A 14,085-nucleotide genomic window follows, 5' to 3' on the forward strand; every position below is an offset into this window, starting at 1 on the left:
AAATTTAAGAAATAGATTTCCCATTAGTTGCTGCTAAACATTTTCTCCTTTCAATAATTGTATGCAGAGTATAAAAAATCATGAGACTCAAAGTTAACTTAAAAGGAACAAATGTAATTATTTTTACTCAAATTAGTTAACAGATTTACTTGAAAAATAACCAGAAAATTAAATCTTTACTCACAGATCATGTGTCATAAATTTAGGGAAAATACAAAGACAATGAATATCTGCTTTAAAGTAGAAAATTGAAAACAACCTTAACCATGGAAATTCTATTGTGCTTTCTATAATGTTCTCTTTCACATAACTAACGAAGTATTAATGCAGCAAGTTGTCTATTCTCTTTCTTTGTAGTCCTATCTTAATTTCTCACACTATTCTGAGTCACCAATTTGTCTCATACTAATTTACTGTATTTATGGCTTTCTGGTCCTTTTTCTACCACTATCAACACACTGCCATTTTCTTCCCAAACCCGCCCTCCCCCCCCCCCACCAAATTTACATATGAACACAAAACCATGAGTGAAGAATACACAAAACACATAATCCCTTCAGTCTAGCGAACATGATCTATTTTCATTTACTCAAAATAACGTCTATGCTGTGCATGATGTTGTGTCAGCCTGGGAGAAAATGTTGATAAGAGTTTGGGCAAAAACTATTCAGATGGTTATTAGCTAATGATGGTCTAAAAATATTTTGCCAAGTTTTAAATTGTTTTTTCCCCATCTCCTTTGTATACAAGACAATCAGTTTTATTTCTGCAACTGTAATGTTGCAGGATGTTACTTCATAAAATGTAAAATACTTTCATAAAATACTTCATAAAATGTAAAATTACTTCATAAAAGCAAAATGTCTGTTCAGTATAACATGGAGTCAGATCTCATTGACAATAATGTAAGTGTGTTTAATTCTCACAATTGCAACACTGAAAGCAAAGCAAAGAGACACAATAAAAGTGTCTCACAGCTCCAATATTTCAACACTTAGGAATACCTGTTAAAACTCAGCTGGGTATATTTAATACCTAGCATTAAATTAACAGTACATAGGTTCATCCATATGTAATGTTTAGTAGGTAGCTACTGGATTATAGAAAGGCAGTTAGGCATTAGAATCCATTTTGTCATCATCTTTGGCATATGGGGAGAATATAATCAATATATATTCTGGGCATTTGGGGAAAACAGAGTTAGTCTTTTTATTTAAAATCTTTCTGGAGCCAATCTAAACTATAAAAATGTTCTAGAATTGTAATGAAAAAATATTTACTAGAAAATATTTCTAATCTGTACATCTATTTTAGCGACATATTTGCCAAACACAATGGGTGGTTTTTCAGAAAACACTTCAGACAGCCTGACCTAATGGACAAAAGTTTTGCAGTAACAGTTTTTTTAATTCGATTTAAAAGGTGAAATATACTTTTGTCCTGGTTACCTCAAAGAAGCATTTTTTTACAAGTTTCATACTTATATTGCCTAATTATCTGTGGCTCTTGTTGTAGCACATTAGACTTACCTTTTATTTCCTCTGAAAAGTTCTGTCTGATCTACACCACTAGACTTCTTCCTAATACGATGGATCACTATGAGCTAGTCTACTCTAGAATACCTACAGCAGCACAACTATAATGATGTAGCTGCACTGCTGTAACACTGCTAGTGCAGATTCTACATGCCAACAGCAGAGAGCTCTCCCATTAGCAGGGCTCGACAAATCCATGTATCTACTCGCCCGTGGCGAGCAGATTTCAGCCGGTCACCCCATTCACCAGCAGCACATGCATGTGCAGTGCGGGTCTGGTGCATAGACGGTGCGGGACTGGCAGGTAGATTTCGTCGCAGTTTGTCGAGCCCTGTCCTTTAGCATAATTACTCCATCTCCCCAAGAAGCAATAGTTGTAGCATCACAGAATCATAGAATACTAGAACTGGAGAAGACCTCCAGAGATCATCAAGTCCAGTCCCCTGCCCACACGGCAGGACCATGCACTGTCTAGATCATCCCTGATCGATGTCTATTCAACCTGCTCTTAAATATCTCCAGTGATGAGATTCCACAATTTATTCCAGTGTTTAACCACCCTCACAGAAAGTTTTTCCCTAATGTCCAACCTAAACCTCCCTTGCTGCAGTTTAAGCCCATTAAGACCGGTCATCTGAAGAAGTGGGCTGTGCCCACAAAAGCTCATGATACCATCTACATGTTTTGTTAGTCTATAAAGTGCTACCAGACCATTTGTTTGTTTTTTCCATGTAACAGACTAACTTGGCTATCCTCTGAAGCTCCTTCCCATTCTGTATGTGTGAAACTGATTGTTCCTTCCTACGTGGAGTACTTTGCATTTGCCCTTATTAAACTTCATCCTATGAAACTTATGTCAACAGGAGAACTTCTCTGATCAACATAGCACTGTCCACACTGGTGCTCTGTTTGATGTAACTTCCATCATCCAAGAAGGTGGCTTTTCCACACCCCTGAATAACTTGTGGTATACCAAAGTAAGCTCTACTTTATACGCTCTGTTCATTACCGTTAACTGCTCTCCAGCATTCACATGACTCCGTTAATAACATTTGAATCAGCTGTCAATACAATGTGGTGGTGGAATGGGAAAGCTTGATTTCAAATCTAGCAAAGGTTTGAAAACTCACAGTCCTGGAAAAATTGACTCTTCTTTCTCATGGAGCAAAGAATACTGTCGCTTTCAATAGCTAAATAAAAGGTTTTGTTCAAGATTTAAAGTAGATTCAGGAGATTTTTCTGTAGCTTTCCTTGAGAATAAAATAGGAATTCCCATGTGAAATTAATGTCCATTCATTTTGTTTTTCTAAAACATAATTAACATTATTGGTAGGATACCATTCTTTGCTTCTCCTTTCTACAGATCAATCAAAAGCCTGCTCCTGCTCTTTTTTAGACTGAGGCCAGATCCCAGAGGAACTTTAAGATTGGTGCAGTCTGGATTAAGGCTTAATGCTGAATCCCACAGGGATCACCCCCTAGTACAAAACACTATGCCTGCTATGGATGATGCTGAGCAATAGGCGGCTATGTGCGCACTTGCACAGAAAAGTCCGTTTACCCCAGTTCCTCAACAATGGACTGCCCCACAGCTAAGTACTCACACCAATGCCTTTCAATGTTTACACAAGCAATGTGGCTCCAACAAAGTCATGCAAATTGGCATATGCAGACGATCTGGCCTTGGTAATTCAAGCAGCCACTTTCAGTGACATAGAATCCACCTTGAATAGAGACCTAAACACCAGGAAGGAATAGTTCCAGAAATGTAGGCTCAAGCAAAATCCTCACAAAACAACAGTCACTGCATTCCTTCTTCGTAACAGTAATGCTAAGGTCATCCTAAAAGTGACCTTCTGTGGCCACACTGCATGACATGATCCCAGGAAGGTAGCTGCCAATATGAAGCAAGCAAGTGGTCCACAAACTGGCAAGCAAAAACTGGGAGGAAAACTGGCAAGCAAAAGCTGCCTCAATGTCACAGATATCAAGTGAAGGCCCTCATGTACTCCATAGTTGAATACTATGCTCCAGTATGGACCAGAGGTAGCCATACTCAGTTTGATGATGTCCAACTGAACATTGCAATGCAGTTTGTCACTGGAATCCTCAATCAAGCCCAACACTATGATTGCCTGTGCTGACACAAACTGATCCCGTATCCTTTTACCACAATGCCACAATCCTTCAGGATTTTCAAGACCATGGAAAACTAACATCTTAACATTCATCAGGAACTTAAAAACACCCTTTACCACCACATCAGAAGAAATGGATTTTACCCACAAAAGCTTATGCCCTAATATATCTGTTTATTTCTAAGGGTATGTCTACTGACAGTTTTTATTTCAGGAGAAGGATGCAAATAGTGCTGCGCATTTGCATACTTCCACTGGGGGTTTTTTTCAGAAAACGCTCTTCCACTATTTACCAGCATCTACACACGGCCAAATTTTGAAATAAACCCCTATTTTAAAAAACCCTTATTCCTCCTACAATGAGGTTTACAGGGGTCTTTCAAGATAGGGGTTTATTTTTTAAATTTGGCCACGTGTAGACATTGGTAAATACCGGAAGAGCTTCCGGGGAAAAAAACAACGGAGGAAGTAGGCAAATGCACAGCACTATTTGCATCCTTCTCCCGAAATAAAAACTGTGTGTAGACATAACCTAAGGTGCCACAGGATTCCTCATTAAAACAGAGACTGTTAACCATGAAATCCAACACTATAAATACATTCAAAGTAGGGATACAAATGGGTAACCAGTTCACCCTTAACAGGTCAGAAGCCACACCCCCTCCATGTGGGAAAGGGAGGCCAATGAAGGAGCCCCGCACATGGGACGGGGGGAGGGGGGGAGGCAGGAGCAGAAACAGGCCGGCACATCATGCTTGGGCTGCCAGGTTACCCCACTTAATCAGTTCACCACTTAAACCCAAGGTTTAACCAATTCACTGATTAGCATAGATTTTACATCCCTAATTCAAAGGGTTCTGGTAAAATAATAAATCACAAGAACAAAGTTTGTTTCATTTATGTTGGTTGCCAGAACTCAAAACATGTGTTTATAGCTTTGTTCTATTTTGTACTTTTTATTTCATGTAACAAAGATTTTACAGCTGTGTTCCTTCTTCCAAACCCTCATTATCCTTTGAGTTAAAAGAGGGGGAAAAACAACATTTGTTCGTACATTACAGTGTCAATTCAATTGCTTTCTCCCATAACACTAGCAAGGCCCTGAATTTCAGAACTACAAATCACATTGCCAGTTTCTAATTAAATTTTAAAAGTTAAAATCAAGGGTGTACAATGCTTCTCAGATGACTTTCACTTTCTATTAATAAAGCTATTGTGTAAATCAGACAACTCCTATTCAAAACCAGACAGCTAGATGGCAACTGTTTTTATTTGTTTGTTTGTTTCATAAACAAAAGGGCAAGGACCTGTATTGCTGCAGCTTTTGCCATTCATTTTGAATATCTGAGTGCCTGCTTAGAAGACATGGAAACATCAATAATGCAGAGATGCAACACTAAATCCATAAATTAGTGTATGTACCTTCGGCTGGCTTTTTTTTTCTAAATGGAAATGCTAGGAGATATTTGCCTTATTGTATTATGTTAATTCATTGCTCACAGCATGTTGTCTGCAATAATTTTGCTAACTTTACAAAATACAAACATTTGTTTCCATCATCACAAATGGTTTGTTATGAGAAAATAATTACATCATTCCCCTTCCTTTCATGGTTTTCCCACAATTGTAGGTAGCAATGCTACAACCATTCTTTCTGCATAAATAAAACTCTCTAAACTGGACAAACACACAAAAGCACTCTCTGGAATTTAAATCTAGTCAAACGGTTTCTCCCCTAGCATGGCTCTCAGCACATTAGTTGCTTAAGAGCACCATCTGGTGGGCAAAGAGTAATTTGGAAAATAAAAGTTCTGTCTCAAGAAGTCATTTAAATTTTTATTAATGATTCCCCATCTTTTTCCAGGTAGAACCTACTCCCAGCAATAACTTGGTGCCAGGCATCACTCCTCATTTTCCTCCAGATTGCCTTGTGCCTTGTCCTGGCATCAATGTCCCCATACATACACAATTGGCATGATTTTCCGGAAATGCTTTTAACGGAAAAGTTTTCAGTTAAAAGCATTTTCGGAAAAGAGCGTCTAGATTGGCATGGACGCTTTTCCGCAAAAAGTGCTTTTGCGGAAAAGCGTCCGTGCCAATCTAGACACGCTTTTCCGCAAAAAAAGCCCCGATAGCCATTTTCGCGATCGGGGCTTTTTTGCGGAAAACAAATCTGAGCTGTCTACACTGGCCCTTTTGTGCAAAAGCTTTGCGCAAAAGGGACTTTTGCCTGAATGAGAGCAGAATAGTATTTCCACAAGAAGCACTGATTTCTTACAGTAGAAAGTCAGTGCTTTTGCGGCAATTCAAGGGGCCAGTGTAGACAGCTGGCAAGCTTTTCCGCAAAAGCAGCTGATTTTCCGGAAAAATTGGCCAGTCTAGACACAGCCTTTGTGTGGGCCCCTACTCTCTCCCCTCTTTTTTCCTGTATCCATTCCTTTGTCCACTCCTCCCTCCTCTTGCTTTTTTTTTTTTTTAATGATATCGCTTTTATTCCACATGTTGCTATTCTATGTGTTCTCCTCCCTTGTCACTGGCCCCCACTCCTAATCATCTCCTCATTTACTGTCTTCCCACTAACTGTCTCCACCAATTCTACATCAGTGTTATCATAATTCTCAACTCCTCTTTGGTCTTCTGGTCTCTCCCTTTCTATTAATTCTTTGAAGCCTAAGGAGAGCACAGCTCATTGGGATAGGAAATTTTGGGTTCATATAATAGTCACAGTTCTCAAAGTAAACTACAAAAAACAATCCCAGTTCAGTTAGAGATTTTTTTAAACCCCAAGAAAAATGAAAGCCTCTAACGTTTTAAACCGCTCCCCCCCCCCCCCCTCGGTCCCCTTTTGGTCAAATTGTAAGCATCTCTTGCTGTCCAGAGAACAGCAAACTCTTTATGTGTCTAAAGAGCTCTCTTATCAAAGCCCTCCCAGATCTAGTGCTGCTACCCTAACTTTCAAAACCAGTTTTTTTAAACAACATGCATACATATTGGGGTTTATACACACTGCTTTCTCCATGAGATGGACCACTGTGGATACAAAGATCTTACACTGATGATTAATAGCTTTCAGAGACTTAAATACAGGCAATCCCAGAGTTACGCAGATCCGACTTACGTGGGATCCGCAGTTACGAACGGGGTTTGCTGCCCGTCTCCCTGGTCTGCTGGAGACCAGCTGACCAGGGAGACGGGAAGCAAAGCCTCTGAAGACACCAGCAGCGGGACAGCCGCGGCGCGTCTGAGCTGTCCGCTGCCCGCGTGCTCCGCAGCTTTGCTCCACGTCTCCCCAGACCAGGGAGACGGGGAACAAAGCCGGGGAGCACGCGGGCTGCGGACAGCCCAGACGCAACGCGGCTGTCCCGCGGCCGGTGTGCTCCGCGGCAATGCTCCCCATCTCCCTGGTCTGCTGGAGAGGGAGACGCGGAGCAAAGCCGCGGAGGACCCGGGCGGCGGGACCGCAGTGCATCTCGGTCCCCCGCCCGTGTCTCCCTGGTCTGCTGGGGTGGGGGGCGCAGCTAGTACGCCCCCCCCCCCCAGTAGACCAGGCTTTTCTCCGGACGCCTGTGGTAGAGCAGCTGGGGCGCTGCCGGTTAGTCCCGCAGCACCGCTCTGGGCGCTACTGGACCAACCCGGCAGCACCACAGCTACTCTGCCCCAGGCGTCCTGATTCAGCCGCTGCTGGTCAGTTTCAGCAGCGGCTGAATCAGGATGCCTGGGGCAGAGCAGCTGGGGTGCTGGTGGGTTGGTTCAGTAGCGCCGAGGAGCGGCGCTACTGGAGCAACCCAGCAGCACCCCAGCTGCTCTGCCCCAGATGTCCCCAAGTCAGCCGCTGCTGAAACTGACCAGTGCTGACTACAGGAAGCCCGAGGCAGAGTTGCTCTGCCCCAGGCTTCCTGGAATCAGCCACTGATCAGTTTCAGCAGCAGCTGACTTGGGGACGCCTGGGTTCTTAAGTTGAATCTGTATGTAAGTCGGAACTGGCATCCAGATTCAGCCTGTTGAAACTGATCAGAGGCTGATTCCAGGAAGCCCGGGGCAGACCAGGGAGATGGGGAACAAAGCCTCGGAGCACGCCAGCAGTGGGACAGCCGCGGCGCACCTGGACTGTCCCGCTGCCCACGTGCTCTGCGGCTTTGCTCCACGTCTCCCAGGTCAGCAGACCAGGGAGACGGAGCAAAGCCGTGGAGGACTTGGGCGGTCCCGCCACCCCCCATCTCCCTAGTCTGCTGAGGGGGAGGGGGTGCAGCTAGTGCCCCCCCCCCCAGCAGACCAGGCTTTTCTTGCCTACCCCTGGGGTAGAGCAGCTGGGGACTGCAGGGTTGGTCCCGCAGCGCCGCTCCGGACCAACCCGGCAGCACCCCAGCTACTCTGCCCCAGGAGTCCTGATTCAGCCGCTGCTGGTCAGTTTCAGCAGCGGCTGAATCAGGACGCCTGGGGCAGAGCAGCTGGGGTGCTGCTGGGTTGGTCCAGTAGCGCCGAGGAGCTGCGCTACTGGAGCAACCCAGCAGCACCCCAGCTGCTCTGCCCCAGGCGTCCCCAAGTCAGCCGCTGCTGAAACTGACCAGCGGCTGACTTCAGGAAACCCGAGGCAGAGTTGCTCTGCCCCAGGCTTCTTGGAATCAGCCGCTGATCAGTTTCAACAGCAGCTGACTTGGGGACGCCTGGGGTTCTTAAGTTGAATCAGTATGTAAGTCAGAACTGGCATCCAGATTCAGCCGCGGGTGAAACTGATCAGTTTCAGCAGCGGCTGACGCCAGTTCCGACTTACATACAGATTCAACTTAAGAACAAACCTACAGTCCCTATCTTGTACGTAACCCGGGGACTGCCTGTATTCCTACGATATATTTTTTGGGGGGCTTCTCTTTTTTGATGGCCTAATTGCTTAACAACTCCCTTAGGATATTATACAGTTTCTTGGATGGGTTCTCTAAGAAGCAAAATCAATGCAGATGGGTATTTCACCCAGAAGAGCCGGTGCAGAGCATTCTGCGCATGCGCAGAGCGCAGAACTGTGCGGCTGGCGAGTGGGGCTCGCCGCCACTTGGCGAGCCCTGCTTATTACCCATAGTCACTTGTGTCAACAATCAACAAAATCCTACTTCCCTTAAAAATTTTCCTTTCTCCGCTATATGTCAGAAGTAGTAACTCAAAGGGCATTTCTATGCAGCTGGAGATCTGTCCAGCTGTGTAAACAGTATTGCAACTAACCTGCTAAACAGAAGTAGTTGGCAATATTAAGCTATTTAAGACTGGAGGCAGGGGTTCCCCCAAAAGCTGAAGAATGTAACTTAAAACTGTAAACTTTGTTCACAAGAGAAGCACAGAGGTAGAATAAAGCCTGAGATGGTTAAAAAAAAGGAACCTCAAAAACTGGAGAGGTCCAAAAGGTAGAATGATATCAGGGGGTCTGTATGTAGTTCTCTCAGAAGAGAATGATCTTACTCACGCAGTTTTCTCAGACCTAGGGTAAAGTCTACACTGCAAGCTTCTTTCCGAATAAGCTATTCTGGAAGAAATCTTCCGGAAAAGCTTATTTCAAAATAGAGTGTCCACGTTACAGGGAAGCCTCAAACTTAGTCCAAGGCTGGCTCCCCTAATGTGGACGCACTATCTCAATTTCGTGCCCCAGTAGACACTGGGGAGGAATAACTTTAGAATGGCCCAGGGGAAGAGCTATTTCGACATAGCAGCAGTGGATCATCCACACACACTCTTTTTCGGAAGAGGCGTTATTCCTCATGGAATGGGGTTTACCAATGTCGGAAAACCCTCCGTTATTTCGATTTTCAATTGCTGTATGGACGCTACTATTGTTTTTCTGGAATAACAGCCATTATTCTGGAAAAATGATGCAGTGTAGATGCACCCCTAGAGTCAATCCTAAACCTGTTAGGAACCTCACAAGTCCAAGAGACTTTGAGATAACCTTCTGATCCCATTCCTGATGAAATCGAAGTTGACCTTAACTACCCTCAATCCACTCCCTTTCCTCAGATCACATCTGAGGTAACACGGTGAGCGTATCCATGCAACTCAGAGCCAAGAAGAGAAAGACACAAGAGGGATCAGCAAGTCTAGAACAATGAAGTGTGAATTCATAAGGGTTCTAAGTCCAATACTGGGTCTAAAGCACCACACGTATCTCAGGAAGAGTCAAAATCAAGGAGCAACAAACCATCCACAGGAAATAAATTTTCTTTAGCACTGATGTGCAGGAGGACTAGTTCAAGTGATTTCTGATACCTCCTCACAGAGAAGGAATTTCAGTTAACACTCATACTTGATGAAGGCAAAGCGCAGAATCATGCAGATGCAGAACACTTTTTAAGGGAGTGTCCATGTTACAGACACATCAGACATACACACGTGGCCAACATTTACAACCTGATCTTTTCTCCCAATCTGATGGACTATCAATTAGAGAGATTTAGATTTGAATGAACACAATCCCAATCACTGAGAGAACCAACAACACTGAGCAGAACCAACAACAAAAACCACCGAGGTGGTTGGAAATGTGTAACAGAGCTGAAAAGGCACAAACAAACAAAAATAAAGGTCTATACTTTTAAAACCAGATACCCAATTTATCCCAAAAAAATGTGCTGCTGTGGTAAGGTCTTACAGGTGCCAGAAACACTTAGGTAAAGGTTGTTGGGCCCATGATACTATAGAAACCACTTTCAGGTGTTCAACTCCGTAAGGGGCCATACTGCTTTCCAAGAGGGTCTGATCATCATCATACTAAGGTCTTGTGCAACTCAAAAGTAGGGATCTGGAGAGAGAATTTTCAAGGGATACCTGGTTCTCAGCTGCAGTAGAAGAGTGCAACACTAACTAACCTTTTGGGCCAGGGTTGAGAAGGAAAGAATAACCTGTATAAACTCAGACATACTTCATCATAAATGCTTCCGTTGATATCTGCTCCATAGATCGGTGCCACAAAGGTTAAATTCTTCCAGTATTTACGCTCCAAATCTTCATAATCTATATATCTTGGCGTGCAGTATCTGCAGAAGGAGAATGAAATTAAAGGAAAAGTTTCAGAGGACCTCAATGAACAAGTTGTTCTTTCACGTTCATGGTTTGGAAGTCTCCTAAAAGCCACATTCATGAAGTACTCTATACTTGATTTTGCAGACCAACACTTTTAGACAAATATACCAGTTTCAGACTTCTTGGTCCTTTAACATATTCAGCAGTCCCACATTCACAGGTTTCACAGTAGAAATGCTATCAAAGTAACACTGGGTGATTTCTCACACAGTATTGATGTTATTATGGGTCTTGTGCTAACCAGGATATTTTGTTCCTTTCTCAACAGATGGAAGGAACTTCTCAGGTCTGGTTTGAGTTTTAGGCCTTTAAGTGTAATTGTTATCACCCTAGGCTCTTGGAAGAGCCACTACACTACTAGTTGGTGGTCCCCACGGTCTCTCTTCACTACCTTGTGCTTCATTTTAGCATACCACTATTCATTAGGTGGCAAAGAGGCTCTGCTCTTAACAGGCAATGTAGTCACCAGTTTCTTGTTCCTACCTCTCTACTGTAGAAGCATAGACACCAAGAACAGTGCACACACCTGCTGGTTTGGAAAAGAAGGCGGTCCTGAAAATGATCCTTAACAGGTCCAAAAGGCAAGTTTTCGGCCAGTTTGTAGGGACGAATGTAAGAGTTTAACCAGCTAACTGATAACAGAAAGCATCAGCTTAACGGTTAAACGCTGCTCGTGTCCCAAGAGAGGAGCTGGCACCCATGACCCTGAGAAAGGATCAAAAGGATTAAAGACTGTAGCTGGGGCCCCACATGTGGCAGGATGCTACCAATAGAAGAGCCTGTGATGCGGGGTTGGCCACGGCTGCTGGAAGCCTGTAGTGACGGCCACAAGGATGCTCTCGACAGCAGAGCCTGCAGCGTGGGGCCAGCTACCAGCACTGGGCCAGCCACTGGGACCCTGCCGGCAGCTGGGACCTCTCTGGTGGCCGGGAGACCACAACACAGGATCAGCAGCCAGGACCCCACCAACATCTAACAGCCCATCACACAGAACTGGCAGTTGGGGTCCCAGAGTTAGGGGGACCCCTACAGTACTCTAGCCTCCCTACCCGCCCAGGTAAAACATTTAGCCATGTAACCGTTAGACTTTTGATCAATTACAGATTTTGTAAGGATTTTATGTCCCTAGTAGTAGTCCTGGCCAGAAACAGAGAAATCCCAGTGTGCCTGTGAATCTTGTTTTCCTTTCTCATTGTCCCAGATAAAGCTTTTTGGGAGAAGTGCAACAGTTCTGCCAGGTGGCAGAAATCTTTGTAGGATCTTGTCTTTATCCCTTTCCTTGTCTCAGCTACATAGGGGCCTTTTTACATCCTTTTCTGTGACATGAGAAGACTCTTCTAACTTCCCACAAGGGGGAGCATGCTTCTCAGGGTGTCTGGCCACAGGACTCCCTTATTCAGAAAAATCTTTAAAAACGGAAATTTGCTTTCATAAAGCAACAGCTTGGGAGAGGGGAAATGAGTTCCAGATCAACACTACAAGCTCTTTCTGTTTAGACCGCTTGGAAGAAAACATGGAAGTACATGAACGTTTTATCTCTCTACAAACAGGAGTTGGACCCAGCAATCCATGAGTAACCTTTCTCTTAAAAGCAGTTTATCACTCAGACTAGAGCCCTTCAGCTTCCGAAATGAAGGGGACAGCAATTAGTCTCTCAGAAACAAACCCTGAAAAAAGAACCTATTCTCTACAGAAACATCTGACTTCTTTGAAGACAGGGAAAATCTTCTCCAAAGAAAGGTTAGGAGCTTTCACTATTTTGTTTATGATGAATGAGGAAATACCACCCTTTTCTGGACATACCAGTCATTCAGTTAAATAAATTGCCTGTGAGGGTTAATAACCATAGACAGTGGGTCCCAGAGAGTATCCAGGAATGATGAGAGAAGAACAAAATCGTGGAACCACAAAAGTGTAAATAGAAAATGGAATGTTTAGTCAGATGGGATCAGGTTATTTTCTTTCAATACTACTTAGTCAAAACAGGTAGGAATGGTGTCCCTAGCCTCTGTCAGAGCCTGTGAACGGGTGACAGGAGAGAGATTGCTTGAAGATTCCCTGTTCTATTCACTCCCTCTGGGGCATGTGGCATTGGCCACTGTTTGACCCAAAATGGCCGTTTTTATGTTCTTTAATTTAGGATTTGTTGGACTTCTCTGTGATGAGCACACTTCCTTACACTGTAATTCTCCAAACTGAATCCCCAGGAAGAAATACTCAGTGTTTTAATCTCTCTTTCAGTCGCTCTGTAACACCAAGAAACCAAGTAATTTTTCACAAAGTACATTTTCTTTGTTTTGCTAGTAAAAATCACCTTTTTAAAGACTGTGATCTGATTCCTGTGTCCTAGAAGAAAGGCGATTCTGTGTGTATGCCTAAAACTGCAAGGCCAACTATTAAGAAAAATCAGTTTTTAAAAGCTCTCTCCAGAAGAAAAGTTAACGAACTTGAGGGTACCCAACAGGAAGAAATTCCCTGGATTCTCAAAAGGGTTTTTTTCATTTGAGTGGTGGCAGGAATACCAATCCAAGGTCAGGGAATCTGTGATCTTGGGGAGTTTTAAAATACCTTACCAAAGGGTTCTATTTAAGTCTCCTGCGGACCCCCATCTTTTGCACTTGGAATGCCAGAGTGGCGAACAGCTTTATCAATGTTATTTAAGAAGAATTGTAACATGCTAGAGGACTTTGTAAGTTCTCCTAAATCGTACAGCCTTAGTAAATAGAAGGATAAAACAAACCTAACTACAAATATTTCTAAAATATTTTCTATGATGGAGCATGAAGAATTACAGTTCTGTTGGCATTCATGGGGTATTCTATATGGAAAGCCCTGTATGGATACAAAATCTGTATCTGTATTTGCATCCATGTCTGCAAAAATGAGCCACAAACATCCACACCCATATCTGAGGATGAGGATAACCACAAATAGAAAGTAGATATCCACAAATTTGCAGGGTTCTACCTATATAAATATATGGTTACCTTATTATTTCACCATTTATAAGTAAAAGGAGCAATCCGAACTATGTCAATAAAACCTTTATACCACTACATGGACCTTATATTCTATAATTGTACATGCATATGTTTTGTTTTATATCCCCACATCTGCATATTAGGATATACAATATATGATCATAGCAATCTAAACAGATTTCATTTATCACCGGGGTTTAAAGTAGGCTGGATCATAAGCGGTGCTACAAGTAAACAAAAGTTTTTGCCAGTATGGACGAGGGAAAGAAGGGGGGGGGGGTGAGGGCACATGACCCTCCCATGTGACTCTACTATACCCCCAGCCCAAGAAACCCATGTTATTCTCCTCCCTATCCAATGTTACCTGGG

General features: G+C 43.4%; 1 protein-coding gene across 7 annotated transcripts in view; it reads right to left on the minus strand.

Moving 5' to 3' along the window:
• Positions 1–14,085, minus strand: part of KDM4C (lysine demethylase 4C) — a 392,253-nt gene that overhangs the window by 331,886 nt on the left and 46,282 nt on the right. For all 7 annotated transcript variants that reach the window (XM_075931603.1, XM_075931602.1, XM_075931604.1 and 4 more), the window contains exon 4: positions 10,575–10,689. In XM_075931603.1, the coding sequence (XP_075787718.1) occupies positions 10,575–10,689 (115 nt within the window). The remainder of the gene's footprint in view (positions 1–10,574; positions 10,690–14,085) is intronic.

The sequence above is a fragment of the Pelodiscus sinensis genome, chromosome 6, assembly GCF_049634645.1.
Source record: "Pelodiscus sinensis isolate JC-2024 chromosome 6, ASM4963464v1, whole genome shotgun sequence".
In the NCBI taxonomy this organism is placed as follows: Eukaryota; Metazoa; Chordata; order Testudines; family Trionychidae; genus Pelodiscus; species Pelodiscus sinensis.